This window comes from Sinocyclocheilus grahami, unplaced genomic scaffold (assembly GCF_001515645.1).
Source record: "Sinocyclocheilus grahami isolate Dianchi unplaced genomic scaffold, SAMN03320097.WGS_v1.1 scaffold151.1, whole genome shotgun sequence".
NCBI lineage: Eukaryota > Metazoa > Chordata > Actinopteri > Cypriniformes > Cyprinidae > Sinocyclocheilus > Sinocyclocheilus grahami.
The window spans coordinates 721,509-739,427 of NW_015505330.1; the positions used below are offsets into that span (position 1 = coordinate 721,509).

The 17,919-nt window shown below is 36.4% G+C and overlaps 1 protein-coding gene across 5 annotated transcripts in view; it reads right to left on the reverse strand.

The window, feature by feature from the left end:
- Positions 1 to 15,340, reverse strand: part of sbf1 (SET binding factor 1) — a 63,600-nt gene extending 48,260 nt beyond the window's left edge. For all 5 annotated transcript variants that reach the window (XM_016281623.1, XM_016281621.1, XM_016281620.1 and 2 more), the window contains exon 1: positions 15,133 to 15,340. In XM_016281623.1, the coding sequence (XP_016137109.1) occupies positions 15,133 to 15,187 (55 nt within the window). In that variant the 5' untranslated portion in view covers positions 15,188 to 15,340. The remainder of the gene's footprint in view (positions 1 to 15,132) is intronic.
- Between the last annotated feature and the right edge of the window lie 2,579 nt (positions 15,341 to 17,919).

Here is a 17,919-nt window from a genome sequence, read left to right on the forward strand (position 1 = left end):
TGTGTGTGTGTGTGTGTGTGTGTGTGTGTGTGCGCACAACGATAATGATGATAACCCAGAGTTAATTGCAGTGTGAAAAGTCATATTCTGTGGTCTAGGGAGGAATGAAAATCATACAAATTTGATATGACAAATAATTACAGGATTTTAATTTTTGGACTACCCCTTCCTTTAATACAAACCACAGACACAACCACAGCTTAATTGACAGCCATTACCCATCAGTTCCGTTAAACGGCATAAAGGTGTCATCTTTTTTTGGAGTAGGTCTGACACAGCCTCCCTACAACCTGAATGATCACATTTCAAGGCACTTCCGCTTTACCCGGCTATACTACGACTCACTAGTTCATCTGGTTATTAATAGGGAAATTTCATCCTTTCCTTCATGCAGGATCTGAGAGAGACGCCACGAGACAGTCACACCGCCCTGCTAGTCAGCCAGCAGGTGAAGTGAAACCAAAGGCAGGTGACCAACTACAGCAATCAAAAGGAAAGGAAGGAAAGGACGTGACATGTGGCCAGGTATGGTGTGTCCCATACTTGGAATTTGTGCTCTGCATTTAACCCATCCAAGTGCACATTGGTATTGAAGGTGGAGAGAGCGCTGAATATTCACTTCCCCCACCTACAATCCCTGCCGGACCTGAGACTCGAACCCGGGACCTTCGGGTTACAAGTCCGACTCTCTATTCATTAGGCCACGACTGCCTCCAAATCACAAGATTCTATCAAAAAAACTCAATGTGGAAACTAATGCATTCAATGCCAACAATGTAGCATTCATGTATCAATCACAAAGATGACGACTAAACTACGTGGTCAGGCCATGAGTAATACAGACTTCCTTAATATGCAGAAAATGCATTCTGAAGCAACTGTGCCTGTGCACCGCAGATATTCCCTATCCCGCTTGTGTAAGAGACAGACATGCAGCGTGGTTGCGACTGTGTGTTAGCGCATGTGGGTGGGGCAGTAAAAAACAAGTATGTTGTCTTGCAAAGAGAAAAGACTGGGTCACATTCAAAAGTTCTCAACCGTGCAAAGAATGTGTTGCCGTAACCCGCCAATTTTGTACTAATTCACTATGGTTTAATTTAAAATCTGTCTCTTCAGGAGCTCAATGTGGATTCTAGAGAAAAGCTTGGCGGCATGTCAAAACCAGAAAACCACAGCCTGCTCCTATGGCCCGCGCCCCAAGTTGTCAAAACAGTTTGTCGCTATGGCTGCCAGGACCCGAGAGGCCACAGTTGAGCGTGTCAGGGAGTACAGCACAGGCTAGGTGGGCGGACACAGGAAGTTGTCAACCACCATCTATAGCAGTGGTTCTCAACTGTTGGGTCATGACCCAAAAATGAATCATGAGTCTGTTCAAAAATGGAGAAAGGTTCATGTAAATAATAAAAGGAGACTGAACATATAATTCAAAATACTGATTAATAAAAACAAATTTAGAGTCTGAAGTATGTGTTGTGTATCAATACATACCATTACATGGTCGAATCAAAACAGCCCTAAAAGCTTCAATGAAGGATATGAGTTTTAAGCAGTCTAACCTGTTAAACATGATATTTGAATTGCAATGTATGTACATTTAATTATATAATTATATGCATCATCCACTACTGTAGAAGTTTGGGGTTGGTCAGATGTTTTCATGCTTTTGAAAGAGGTCTCTTATGTTCACCGAAGTTGATAAAAATACAGGGAATATTGTGAAATATTATTACAATTTAAAATACATGTTTTCTATTTTAACAGATTTTAAAAAATAGATTTTTTTCTGTGATGCAAAGCTGAATTTTCAGCATCATTACTTCAGTCTTCAGTGTGAAATGATCCTTCATTATAATGTGCTACTCATGATTTTCTACTGAAGAAACTTATCATACTAAGAAATTTCTTATTATTGTCAATGTTGAAAAAGGTTGCACTGTTTAATTTTTTTGTGAAAACCGTGATGCATTTTTTTCAGGATTCTTTGATGAATATAAAATTCAATTCAAAAACAGCATTTATTTAAAACAGAGATCTCTTGTAACATTATAAATGTGTTTATTGTCAAATTAATGCTTATTTGATTAATAAAAATGTTAAATGGATAGTCCATCCAAAATTGTCATTACTCACCCTCATGACGTTCCAAACCTGTAAGACCTTCGTTCATCTTCAGAACACAAATTAAGATATTTTTGAAGAAATCCGAGAGCTTTCTGACCATGCATAGACAGCAACGCAACTAAACATTTTACGGCACAGAAAGGTAGTAAGGAAGGACAGCATTAAAATAGTCCATGTGACCATCAGTGGTTCAACCGTAATTTTATGAAGTTACAAGAATACTTTTTGTGCACAAAGAAAACAAAAATAAAGACTTTATTCAACAATTCGTCTCCTCAGTGCGCGTATGCGTCATGGTACTCTCATGAATGTGCGTCAAAGACTGACACGGAAGAGACGAAACTGTTGAATAAAGTAATTGTTTTTGTTTTCTTTGTGCACAAAAAGTATTCTCGTAACTTCATAAAATTACAGTTGAACCACTGATGTCACCTGGACTAGGGGCTGCACGATTAATCGAATGTGATTGTCTTGTGCATTTTGTCAGTAAAGCCAGTTCTGTAATCAGCAGTCAATCTCCATCACCTGCTTTCAGATGGAGCAGCATTTACTACACAGTGTCAATCGCAGACGATATTATTGCACGATTATGAAACTGAAGAAATCGTTTGCGATGATGACAGCTGTTTGCGTAGCTTCTCAGTGAACTACGGCTCTGTGTAGTAAATGCTGCTCCATCTGACAGCATGTGAAAATACCACATTTAATAACATGTTTTACTCGCTTCATAACGTCAGTCGAGTGATTGAAATAAATCCTTCTGTGAGATGATGTGGCTTCTTACACAGAATAAGGCACGCAACATATTTCATAGTATGCTAAGCAGTGATAAAGGCATTGCATAATAAATATACTTTATTATAATGAAAATTATAATAAGACGAACTCAGATAAACCATATATTGTTGTAGTCGTGTGTTTATTAGTCACACTGAATCAATGAAAGCAGTTAAATCGTCTGTTTATTCAGCTGCAGCGATAGGCATTTCCTGGAATTCTTCTGCGGGGCATATTTGGAGTTTCTGCGCGAGAGCACCCTCTGGCCTTCGGATGGAGATTTACTACTGATCAAAGAACCGCGCTTCACTGAAAGATACGCATGACAAATGCAGCATTTGCCTAATCGCGATTGCGATTTCATTTCGCTTTACCGTGCAGCCCTTACCAGGACTATTTTACAGATGTTCTTACTACGTTTCTGGGCCTTGAACATGTCAGTTGCATTGCTGTCTATGCAGGATCAGAAAGCAAAATATCTTAATTTGTTCCAAAGATGAATGAAGGTCTTACGGGTTTGGAACGACATGAGGGCGAGTAATCACAGAATTCTCATTTTTGGGTGAACTATCCCTTTGACTTCTTTAAAAAAAAAAAAAAAAAAAAATTTTACTGAGCCCAAACTTTTGAACAGCAAATCAGATAATAATTGTGTGAATATCAGGACAAGTCTCTTTAAATCACATCTAAAACATGTACACATAAATACAGGCCTATACATAAATACACACAAAATATTGTTACGGTTATTGGCCGATATTGGATATTTTATTGTGCATGCTTGTGCATTTTATATTGAGTTTAGGTGAACATCAGATGATCGGAAAGGTAAAATTTTTTTTTTTTTAAATAACACTTAAAAAATAAAAAATTATAATAATAATACTTTAATTTTAATGTTTGATTTATTTAGACAAAATAGTACAGAATTTGAATTCTAGTTATCAGTCAAAACAAAATTATCAGCTTGTTGATATCAGCCAGATTTATAATATTTTGCATCCCTAATAAAGACAAATTCTAATTCTAATGTAAGATTAACGGCTAGAGAGTAAAAGGCTCAATGCACCTTGTACTAATTCAGACCCAAACTCTTGGCGTTAGTCATTCTGGGTGGACTTGCACTGAGAGAATTGCATTTGCCAAAATCTGCTGTTGCTCGGGGATACCGAGAGTGCAGTTTTCTTTTCTTTCTGTGCAGAAAAGCTCTTCAACAAACTCACATCCTTCCTGCACGCCAGCAACCACCCGTCCCACAACCACATTCAGCCCTGGCTGCTTTTTCAATAGAGGAAATACTCGAGGCTCAAGACAATTTACCCACTTCTTTTAGAGAGAGCGCTAGTTTTTAACAACAAAACAACACCTTATTACTTCTTGAAATACAACGTGGCTTTTGGTGTCGTTCAAAATGAAAAAAATAAATAACTAAAAAAATTATCAGCACAGTTTTACAAACCCTAACATATTCTATTTGTTTTCTGAGCCACAATGACGTCAGCAATGTGTGAAACTGTGGTGCTCTCATGTCTGCGTTCTATGCAAAGACCTGCGGTTTTGATATTTTAAGTCGGGCACTTTGGTTTTCAGTGGACAAGTACCGGTCTTTCCAAAAACTCTTAAAGAGCTTATGTGCTTCTAAGACAAACTAATGTCACAGCATGAGACATAAATCGAGTTTTATTTAGACTGCAGATAAACACTCTCACACACACTGACACAGAAGCATTAACCGCTGCGTTAACAAGGATTAGGGCTGGGCGAGAAACATTGCAATGATTTTAATGAGCTTTTTATTTGGCCATTAAATGTATTATTATTTTTTTTTATATATATATATATTCTTGTGTTTATTAATGAAAAATTGTGTTTGAAAACAAATCTTAAATTATTTTTAACAGTTTTTAAAGTAATTTAAATGCATAAATATTTTAAATTTAATTCGCAATAATGGTTGTTTGGTCAAAATGATGGATAAATAATTGAATTTTAAATTATTAATATTTTAAATATTGTCAAAATGCTAAGTTCATACAAGGATACACAGATGTTTTACTACTATTATATTATTATTTTATTAAATATTCTTTCTTGTGTTTATTAGTGAAAATAATATGGGAATTTATTTTTTTTACCAAGGTTTTTACTGTTGTTGTACTGGGTTTTTACCTTACTTAACTGCAGTACATTTTCTAAATTTACTTTGCAACAATGGATGATTGGTCAAAATAATGGATAAAAAAAAAATCTAAAATTTAAATAAAAATATATATTTTTTATATTGTTAAAATTAAAACAAATATTGCATGTTTTTTAGCCAAACCCTAACAATAAATATATGAATACTATAATATAAAAATAATATATATATATAACATATATAATATATATTTATATATATATTTAATAATAATAATAATATTATCATGTTGTTATTATTATTATTATTAAACATTATTTGTGTTTACTAGTGAAAAATAGTGTGTGAAAACAAACCTACAATTATTTTACTTTACTTATTATATATTTTACGTTTTATTTATTTATTTATTATTTTACGTTTTTACTTTTATTTTATTGCATTGCATTGCATTAAATGCTCTAAATTCATTTTGCAAAAATGGCTGATTGGTCAAAAGAATGGGTAATCAAAAAAACTAAATATAAATGAAAAAAAATATTTTAAATAGTCAAAATGCTAACAAATATTAACTACGTTTTTTTAGCCAAGCCCTAACAAGGATACGCGCACGTTTTCTCAACTAATCTCTTCACGACACTAAATAAACACAGACACCCCTTCTCTCTCACACACTTAATATATTTAACTAACCTCCAGCGAACATCTACTAAGAGATAAGCAGGTACGCTTTAGGTCCCTTGTACACCTAGTTATATCAATAATTAAACATTGCAAAGGACTAAAGCTCAGCCTGTGACAGATATCCTGCATGAAATGCGAAAAGCAAACTAGAAGAGCGCACTTGGACTCCTTTTGCTTACATAATGTTGGCGTCATTGGTTAGGCATTCCACCTCAGCAGAAATTCTAAGCCTTCCGACAAGGTTTGGAAATCATATGGAAAGTAGTAGTGAAATTAGCATCAGGGTTAGTCAGTTCCTCTCCGCCACGGCCAGGAGAGAGGCAGCCAACAGACATGAGGCTGTGGCCGGTGTTTAGATCGAGTAAACTGATTATGAGCACTGGGAATTCAAGGAAAATACACAGACGATGAACTAGGACATAAAGCATCAACAGAGTGTGGTGTAGACATTTGACGTCTGTCTGACAATCACACAAAAAAATCATTAGCTCACTACCCTCCCACAACAAACGTTCTGTGAGAAAGCATCTGTGGCATGCTGTCGATTAGCACAGGAAATCATTTTAACTTGCCAGTCAGTCAGGAAAATTGCACTTACAATAGAAGTCTATGGGTCAGGTTATACCATAATACACACCGTTTCAAAAGTACAGCCACAAAACATTATACACGCTAACAAAATTTTTGGTCATACTGCCCAGCACTAATAAATATATAAATATATATGTATTTACATATATATACTTTTATATAATATAAATAAATATAAAAAGCCTGTAAATTGATGGACCAAAATAACCTGTCAAAGGGAAAACCCCCTTAAAGAGACCCTGAAAATCCTACTAATCACATAAGAGCAATAGCCTTTGCTTACACCAAGCCATCCAATCAGATCAGTTTTTCTGCAAATGTTTTTTTTATTATTTTCACCTGTGGACCAATTGGCTTCACTGCACTTTCTACCAATCAGGTCATGGTGGGCTGCAGCAGAAACCGAGATTAAGACAGAAAGAGTGGGACACCAGACTATAATTTGTGTCTGAATCCCAACAGCCCCAATGCCAAAGACCCCTAGATATAATCTGGTGGGTCAGCAATGAAAAAAGAGGATTTAGACAATTACTTCCCGCAAACCCCATAGGCATGTGGAGAACAAGATCTTCAGTCTCCACTCGAGGGGTTTGGGAGGGGGAGAGGGCCGCATTCCCAAAATACCAGGGAAGACCATGAAAGCTTTGCGGCCATGGAGAGCTCGCTCCCTCTTCCCGCCCTGACCTCCACGTCCCTCCACAAGAGACTGTTCATTGACCCACAAGACCTCTGGATATGAAGCACACAAACAGCTATTAACCAGTCATTGCTTACTACGTTTCATAACCAGAGCTAAGTATTTTGTGTGCACACATGTGTGAAAAGTTAAAACCAGAGCTGAAAAGTAAGGGATTTTCCTAATGTCAGGTTCGTAGTTCAGTTTCACTTGCCCTGCCGCGACAAATAATACATTTCATTTTTAGTGGTGTATTTATACTTTTAATATGTAAAGTTGGGGGGGGAGGGGGGGTCTGTAAGAGTTTTTAATGATTTTGTAAAAAAGGTCACCAAGTTTGCATTTATTTGATCAGAAATACAGTTAAAATTGTAATGTTGTGAATATTATTATATTTTAAAATAGCTATTTTCTATGTTAATATATTTTATTTAAAATGTCATTTATTCCTGTGATGCAATGCTGAATTTTCAGCATCAATGCTTCAGTGTGATCCTTCAGAAATCCTTCTAATATGTAGATTTAGTGCTCAAGAAATGTTCTTATTATTATCAATGTTGAAAACAGTTGTTTAATATTTTTGTGGAAATCAGATACATTTTTCAGACACATTTTCCTTGATTAATAAAAAGATCAAAAGAAAAGCACTTATTTAGGAAAAAAGTATCAAGGATGCATTAAATTCATCTAAAGTCACTTTAGGTGCATCTTTGATGAATAAAAGCATTCATTATTTTTTAAAAATGTTACTGATCCTAAACCTTTGAACAGTAAGTTTATATTTAAATATAATTTTTTTAACCAAAAATATAGTTTTCAAATTTGCAGTAACAGGAAATTAGAAAATATTTACTGAACTACTTAATTTATTAAGTTTTTTGCATCTTGGATATTCATTATTATTAAATACTTACTATATAGACTCACGTAGCCAGACCTGCAGACTGACTGCAAAAGGTCTGGGAACCTTGGCCGCTTTGAATGGCCAAGGCCCGCCCAAGAGGCCATTTAACTGACTGGTAAAGCAACCAATCACTTTTCATTTTGTGCCACGTCATGTTTAGGGGCGTGGAAATGTCCCCACAACTGGCTTTCTTCTTCCATGACAGGGTTTGGCATCACGGCACTTTTGTTTCCAAGCAGAACATTAAAGAACAAGACATATATCTTCTGGAAATCCTGTATAATTTAACCAATCTGGCGACGACTTCGAAACTCCTTAAGTGTTTCCAATTTTGTGTGCCGTATGATGAGCTGAGACTACATACTATAATTCATCGCTAAAAGTACCAAAACAAATTTTTTAATAAATAAATCAAATTATAGATGTATAAATGTAACTATAAATAAAATTCTAACACATTCTGCTGGGACGCACATTAATTAAAAACACTTTCAACCAATTTGTAATCATACTTCCAAGACGATCATAAGTCACTCTCACAATTTCGACAAATCTACATAAGCCACATAACATACATAACTTTGGTGTCAGCTTTAATTTGCAACTACAATTTGCAACAACATTCAATATAATCACACCAAACCAAATATTTGGGTTTGCAAGCACATGTAGAATATGAACAATGCAATACCGGCCCAATGAAGCACGTGACACTTCCATCAACTGACCCGAAACTCTCACACCGGCCCTGGGACAGCAGCCCAACAGTGTCACGCGCGTTCACCACAATCATAATGAAACTTAACGACAAGGAGTTTCAAATGTATATACTTGTTTTTGTCTATACCGTGTGTGACTGTGCATATGCATACAATCAGATGCATGCAAACTCTATCAAAGTGTGTGTGTGTGTGTGGGTGTGTGTGTGTGTGTGTGTACTGAGCCCCGTGTCTCCCAGAATGAGGGCAATCTCCACTGCCCTCTAGCCCCTCGGCTGCCACATGAATGAGAAGTATTCATCCACCAGCTGGCCATCAGAGCTCTGCGGCCATACGCTGCAGGCATGGGGACCGGGCTTCTGTATCCACGGCCCCAGCCACCCTTTCCTCAGAACAGAGCCGTTTATAGTCAAGCCAGATGACCAGAAATGGGGAGTCATGGAAACACAGAGCGGCCGGCGTATCACGCCATGGCCCCCTTCAGCCTTATTCTTCCTCATGAATAAGAATCTGTACTCGACTGGTGAATATTTCTAGACGTCTAGTGCGTTTATCTAAGGCAGACAGAGAGCTGATCTGTTAAAGGCAGGCCGCTGTGAGCAAGCCTCCCCTTTTTTAAAAACAAAACAAAAAAAAGTTACTACTCCTGCACTATTTGTGGCTTATGATTTTGGACGGGAATCAAAAAAATTGTACGATCCCAGTTCTGATTCGATTCCTCGTAAAGGGGTCATCGGATGCAAAATGTACTTTTACATGTTGTTTGAACATAAATGTGTGTTGGCAGTGTTTGTACACATCCACCCTAAAATGCTAAAAATCCACCTAGTGGATTTTTTTTTAATCCCTATAAATAATATCCCCTTTCTCAAATCAAGCCATTCTCAGATTCTTGGCTGTGTGACATCACACAAACCCAGGCCCCTCCCACGATTGTCGATTGACACTGGCGTTTTACCTTAGACCCGCCCTGAGTGAGCTGTCATCAGTCCGCCATTGTTTTCGACGCCGGAGCAGGAGTAGACAAGAATGACTCCTAAGCGATTGAGGTGTTTTGTTGTTGGATGTAATGATGAACATAGCAGTCGTCATTTACTCTCGACATCTGAGCCGCAAAGGACGCAGTGGATTACCTCTTATTTTAAGGGAATGCGCCGATCCCCGATCTACCTAAATGCGTCTATGTTTGCGCGAATCATTCGTGATCCAGCCTCACCTAAAGAAGAAGTGAGTATAAGGTTCTTTTATGAATCTTTGAAAATTGCGTTTCCTAATAATGCGCTAGTTAGCAAGTTCCACGGCTAAATGCGGCTAAAGTAAACCATCTCATGAGAATGGTTCGTCACCCCACGGAAGAGAGGGGCGGGCTGAGTAGAGCTCATTAGCATTTAAAGGGACATGCACTAAAATGGCTTGCTGTGTGCAGAGCTGTTTTTGACAGGGTAAAAAGGGTGTTGTTTTACACTACCATTGAGAAATGTTAACCAAAATATGTTATGGACTTTTCATTAAGACCCTAAAGAATCTTATCGACTTGTGGAAAATGGGCATTCGATGACCCCTTTAATGATTCGGGTTCCATTAATGATTTGTTTGGTACTTTGAAGAAATAAATCCTTCAGAAATCATTCTAATAAGCTGATAAATTAACATTTATTCAAAATAAAAAACCTTTTCTAACAATATAAGTCTTTACTATCACATTTTTTTATGAATTGAACTCAACCTTACAGCATAAAAGTATTAAATTCTTTCAAAACAAAAATTGAAAAAATATATACTGACCCCAAACTTTTGAATGGTAGTGTATATTGTTACAAAAGATTTATATGTTAAATTAATGCTGTTCTTTTTCTTTTCTTTTTTATTCATCAAAGAATCACAGTAACACAGGTTACAAAAAGATATTAAGCAGCACAACTGTTTCCAACATCAATAATAAATCAGCATGATCTCTGAAGGATCATGTGACACTGAAGACTGGAGTAATTGCTGCTGAAAATTCAGCTTTTCATCACAAGAATAAATTATCTTTTAAAGTATATTAAAATAGAAAACCGTTATTTTAAATTGCAATAATATTTCACAATATTACAGTTTTTTTCTGTATTTTTGATCAAATAAATGATGCCTTGATGAGCATAAGATAATTGAACAATAATTCAAGGCTCAAGAGTTAGATGTAAGCTGCATATGTTAGTTTTTCTAAAAAATAAAAAAAAATCCCACTAGAGTCCACACTGGTTGCAATGTATACTTCAGATTCACTAAAAAAATTAATGGATTACTGAACATAATTTAGTTCCCATGCAGACAATCAGACAAACTGCAGACAAACATTTCAACATACATTCTCAACTGCATGCAGGGGTTAACCAAGAAAACAGACTGGCACAGACAACTCTCACAAAGAGTGTGCAACAGAACAAACGCTCTCCTCTTTTGTTTACGGCCTCTCTGTTTTCAACCGGGCTCCTCCCAAGAAAAAGCATCAAGAGAGAGCGGGAGAAAGAGAAGCCGGGGGGGTGAGCTATACAGCGAACCCCAAAAGACATTTCCATGGATGTCTACTTGTAGCGGGACCCACCCCAAATTCTGGATCTCCATTTTCTCACTCTGCAATGCCGAGGACAATCTGGATTCTCAGTCAATCATGTCTTCTCCCTAGAGCCTCAACTCCCATTTCCTGTTTTTAAACAGCAAGCCCCTCAGCCAGAGAATCCTATTCAACGCCGTTCTCCTTGCAGGGCCTGGAAATCGAGCAGACAAGTGGCGTTGCGCAGTTTTACAACAGACGCTGGGCAACTCCACCCTGAAAGCTCACTGCCCTCCAGTGATGCAGCCATTCTGGCTCAAGAATGGCGATTTAGGGAAGGAAGAAACCTTATACTGTGGGCTATATCAATGATGGAGACTAAGACAAAGGACCTGAGATGGGGACATGGCCCCTGGGTCAGTTGGACATGTTCTGCATTGGTAAACAAAACAGTGAGCGAGGTTTTTATCTTGCTTAAGGGGTCTGGCCCTTTGGGTGTTAAGTAGGCACTACTTCAAGAGCACTTTATAAAAATCCTTTGGAACATGTCCAGGTTCACATTCACGATGTGGTTTCAGAGATATGACACCTCTCAGATATGTGCGTCAGATAGACATAAATATAACAAGACTTAAAGGGACAGTTCACCCAAAAATTACTTTCTTCTGTGGAACACAAAAATATTTTAAAAATTGTCTACTTTTTTGTCCATGCAATGAAAGTCAATGGAGTTGATCCAACCCTGTACGACTTTTTTTTTTCTGTGAAACCCAAATGAGATTTTTTTTTTTTAAGTGCTTAACAATAATACAAATTCTGTAATCATTTACAACCTCAAGTTGTTTCAAAACAATCTGAATACTATGAAAGTCAATGGGGTCCAAAGAAGTTGTTTTAGACCCCATTGACTTTAATACACTTTAGTTAGGTTAGACGCCATATTAAATTTAACGTGAATGAAAGCAAGACCTCCTACGTAAAGGTCCGACATAATGCAATTTTCACAACACAAATTTCAAAACTGCTTTATGACGTTTTTGTCTATTGACTTTTTTTTCATAAAGACGTTGAATGATCGGTATGTTATTATGTTGTATGTTGTAATAGACCCTAACTTAAGTCTACAGCACAGACAAGAAACTATTTTTTAAATATCTTCTTTGGGTTCCACAGAATAAAGAAAGTCATACAGGTTTGGAGTTGATTTTTGGGTGAACTATCACTTAAGCTTATATTTTGCCACTTTTTATGTGGGTGAAACAAATAACAGACAGGAAATTGTGAGAAAAAGAAGAAACAACATAATCAGGAGATGTTGCAAGCCAATTTCAAACTCAAATTTCCCTTATAAGCACCAAAGCTCAATACGTCAAAGCATGTCTGCTAACTGTCAGACATTGCTTAACATTAAAAAAAAATACACTTTAGTTAGGTTAGACGCCATATTAAATTTAACGTGAATGAAAGCAAGACCTCCTACGTAAAGGTCCGACATAATGCAATTTTCACAACACAAATTTCAAAACTGCTTTATGAAGTTTTTGTCTATTGACTTTTTTTTCATAAAGACGTTGAATGATCGGTATGTTATTATGTTGTATGTTGTAATAGACCCTAACTTAAGTCTACAGCACAGACAAAAAACTATTTTTTAAATATCTTCTTTGGGTTCCACAGAATAAAGAAAGTCATACAGGTTTGGAGTTGATTTTTGGGTGAACTATCACTTAAGCTTATATTTTGCCACTTTTTATGTGGGTGAAACAAATAACAGACAGGAAATTGTGAGAAAAAGAAGAAACAACATAATCAGGAGATGTTGCAAGCCAATTTCAAACTCAAATTTCCCTTATAAGCACCAAAGCTCAATACGTCAAAGCATGTCTGCTAACTGTCAGACATTGCTTAACATTAAAAAAAATAATAATGTAATTTGAGAGATGTAGTACAGATGTCAAGCGTCGAGAGAGCAACGTGTAGCAACACTTATGAATGTGATGTCAACCACTTCCACAACATCACAAGATTATGATGTCGCAGGTCTACCCATCAGCTCAAAGCAGTCTATTCAGATTGATTTAGATCACTATGTTGCATTGCATTCTACAACATGAATGGCTGCTGTTGTATTTTAATGTTATTCTTGAATTCAATAGTCTTCAGGAGAGCTTTTTTTCCCTCTCACACACCTTTACTGTACTTGAAGGTCTGCTTACCAGATGCTGAAATGCAGCAGCAGGCTAGAAACAGGAAAGGAAGACGTTCTGCAGAGCGTACAGCCTTTCAACATCCTGCCAGACTACACTTACGGCCACATATGAATCTGCATCTCACGGACAACAAAAAGCAAAGACCTTTCTGCACACCAAACAACTCTTGAAGTGGACCACTGCACAAAACACGTAATTTAACATGCATATCCATCTCATGAGTCCCTGAAACTGTAAAAAGGGACTCGCCGTGTTTTTTTTTGTGTGTGTGTGTCTTATAAATAAGGAATAAGACATGCATGGAGGCAGCTCTCTAAATAAAGGTTTCACAGGTTTAATGCGAGTTTCCAGCAACTTGCCTTCTTTCAGATGAGTGTTGGTAAATTATGCATGCTCACCGGGACCATTATATGGCACGAATCTAGGCCACTCATCAAAACACTCAACCTCCTGATAACAAAACACACTAAGAGCAGGATTTTACAGATACTCAAAGGTCACTAAATTCACTCAAATTAAAATAAATATACTTTAAAGTAATTTAAAGTAATTTCTCACAATTTACTGTCTGTTGTACTTCCAAAAAAAGGCAAAAAGTAATACAAAATAAAGCTTTAAATTCATCCTCATGTCATTCCAAACTTGTAGGCCTATGTATTTATTTTTTCTGCAAAAACCCAAAGATGATCTTTTGAAATATGGGTTCTTGACAATTTTTAATTCTGTCATTATTTACAACAAAACGTTGTTTTAGACTCATTTAATGTTCTTTCTTCTGTGGAATATAAAAGGGGAAATTTTGCAAAACGTTCAGGTAGCTCTTTTAGCAATGATGATGGATCGTGACTGAAGATGTTGTGCCAAATGAAGCAAAAGAGCTTATATTTGGGTCTTTTTTCACAAAAAATAGGTGGGTCAATATATTCCACAAACCCTGAGGAACATTTTATGATGCTTTTATTGTGAGCTCAGCTTGACATTTTCTGTCACTATTCATTGCCACTGCATAGTCCAACCACGACATTGTCTCTTTTTGTCTTTTGCTAAACAATTAAGTTCATACTAGTTCAGAACGACAAAACCCTGTCCCAATTTCCACTTCATGGGAAACTTTCCCTTCAATAACGCAGCATCCTTCAGGTTGAAGCACTGCTATGCTTAATAAACAACCACAAAAACAAAAGCTGTTTCTCAGAACCTAGCGTGTTGCCTACAAAGACAGCATTTTGTGTATCACAGGTACTGTCTAAGCAGGCAACTTGTTAGGTCTAGACACAACCAAAAGCATCTGCGCCATGCTGCATGTTATTGATGTTTGTTGATAGCTTTTGCTTTTCTATTCAACTCTAGAGACTTATCGTTATATGGGACAATATAACAGGCTGTTACATGACAATCACCGGTGGCAAAGGTTACACTGATAAATCCCTATTAGAACAGTCACACCATGGCAAAACAACAAAATAGTACCCGCTGGTAAACTTCTTATCAGCCTTAAAGCAATCGTGTAAAAGGGCATATGCAGGCGCTTCGTGAAACTTCGTTCGGGTTCGGCTTGGATTGAGATCCAGAGGCCTGAGACATCCGCGGCTGATAGTAGCTCGCCAATCCAGAGACGGGATCAGCTGTGTCGAGGCTGCGTCCCTCTCCCTCCGCCTTCTGCGGTGTTTACCGTGAATAAAACGCGACCAATACACTCCAATCTAACAGATCAGGAGGAGGAGGAGGGGAAGAGGAGGAGGAGGAAGAATCGCTTGCCGTGTGTCTCTCTTACCTCTCTTATCGAGATCGTAGCCAACTACCACGAAGTAATCGGCGAGCCTGGCCATCTTATCGAGATCACGGCGACAGGCCTCGGGGGTGACTGTAGTCTTTCCGCAGGTAGACGATATTCCGATCACATTGTGAAGGCAGCGGCGACAGCACCATCCCTCCAGCAGCAGCCCGCCGCCATACTGTCGCTGCGAGTGTGCCGTGCCCTGACAGCGCTCTGCGCATGCGCACTGAGCTCCGCGGTGGCAGGGCGGGGCGCGCTCAGAATGTTGCGTGGTCATCTAGAAACGCTATATAAAAAATAAAAATAATAATAAATTAATTAATAAAAAACAATTTTAAAAAATATATATATGCTTCAATAAATGTTATTAATTGGTTACCTTACCACATACTGCATAATATTTTTTTTAATGGACTGTTTGTAAAATACATATTATGACCCTGGACCACAAAACCAGACATAAGGGTCGGTTTTTTTTTTATTGAGATTTATATATCATCTGAAAGCTGAATAAATAAGCTTTCCATTGATGAATGGTGATGTTTGTTAGGATAGGAAAATATTTGGCTGAGATACAATTATTTGAAAATCTGGAATCTGAGGGTGCAAAAAAAAAATCCAAATATTGAGAAAATCACCTTTAAAGTTGTCCAAATGAAGTTCTTAGCAATGCATATTACTGATCAAAAATGAAGTTTTGATATATTTACTGCAGGAAATTTACAAAATATCTTCATGGAACATCTTCACTTAACATCCTAATGATTTTTGGCATAAAAGAAAAAAACGATCATTTTGACCCATAGGCTACAATGTATTGTTGGCTATTGCCACAAATATATTCATGCTACTTATGACTGGCTTTGTGCTGCAGGGTCACATATATTAATATAAGTTGTTTTTATCAGTTATAAATATTAATGGCCTTACAATAATGGTGAAAGGGGTATTCCCATATTTTCACAGTTTAAATAAAAATTTATAGTGCAAACAGGAAACATATATTACCATGATACTGTAACATTAACAGTTCTATATGGACAGCTGTAATAAATAGAGAGATTAATAAGATGATGTTTGGGCTTAAATGTAAATGATATATATAATTTATATAATAATAATAATATATAATAAATGTATTTATTTATTTATTTATTTATACAATACAGTCAGCTGGTCATTTGTGCTAATATATAACCTGCCATTTGACCAAATTCATTGACAAATTTGCATAAATATAGAGGTGATGCATAAATAATTTGAATAAAAAACTTTTGTTATTATTAGTTGTCTTGTTCCTTTGCATGCAAATTATTGGGAGGCATGCAAAAAATACACAAATGCTTTCTGGATGTATTTGAACTGATCTAAAGCACTTTTTTGTTTGCCAAAACACCCAAGACTACGCAGAAAAAAACAAGAATTGTATTATTTTATTTTATTGTTGCATAAAATCATATGCAATGTTTTATGGACTTCACTCAAGCACTCTCATGTGAACTGCTTTCGGAAGTAATGGAAGGTCTAAATGGAAGGTCATCTCGACCCTCATTACTGTCAAAAAAATAAATAAAAAATCCTACACAATTTTCTTAGCTGTACAAACCCCTCAGTCCCCTTCCTTTTATCTCCACCCCCCCAAACATGTGCGATTAGCTCATTTGTCAATTTTGGTTAAGTAACAAAATTGCACTGATTCCGTGAGTACATGGACTTTGCTATAAAGAGTCAATGTTTGGACAGTCAGTTGTTGCATAAATGTTACAGTAAAGAGTCTCATCACAGAGGAAAAAGCTGAAAAGGCCTACCGGATAACCCCCCTATCCCACAATCTGAGGCCCGCGTCCTTGCCTGTCAGCATCGACACGCCTCCAAAAGAATTCCAACACTTCCTGTGTAAAGTCCTTTGACCCAGAGTACTTATCACACCAGAATTAAAAACATTCACAGCCGTGTTCTACTGTCAGCCTGCCATCGACTCTCAATTTAGCTGAACGTTCACAGGAATAACAAACTCGTAGATATGTTGGGGCGTGTTAGAACGAGCCGTTTAAGGTAGGTGTGGCTGACTCTTAACTTTTATAAAGAATATCTCTTTGGATTTGAGACTTTAGTCTTTGCAACTTTACAGATCTTCTTTATGCACCAAGAGCTTATAACACAAAGAGAAAGGAAAACTTGAAATCGCATCATATGACCACTTTAAAAAAAAAAAAAAGGTGTTTTGGAGGCTCGTACTTTTCACTTGTGAAAAAGTAAAATTATTATTATAATATTTATTATCTTAATTAGAGTTTTTTTTATTATCAATGAATGTGTTTTTCAGTGTTTCAAAGCATGTAATTCTAATGACGTTTTTATAAAAAATAAATACATCGATTAAATAATGTGAATATATATTTAACATAAAAATATATACAATTCATATAAAATATATGCAATTATATAAGGACACATTATATTAGAATATTATGATTTCTAAGAAAGTGTTATTTGTATAAGTCTATTATATGTCTTTATTTTGTGCTACTGACGAGGTGACTGCATCGTATAAATAAATGGACAAGAAATATTGATTTGAGTTGACATTATTAAAAGTTAATTAATACAATTATTAAAAGACTTAATTAAAACGATCAATGCATTTTTAAAAATAGTTTTTGAAATATTAAATTCATATATAAATGAATATGAATATACATTTCACGTATCAAAAATATTTTTATTTTGATATTTTTATAATTATTGAATTACTGAAATGTTTATTTTGCACTAAAGACCAGC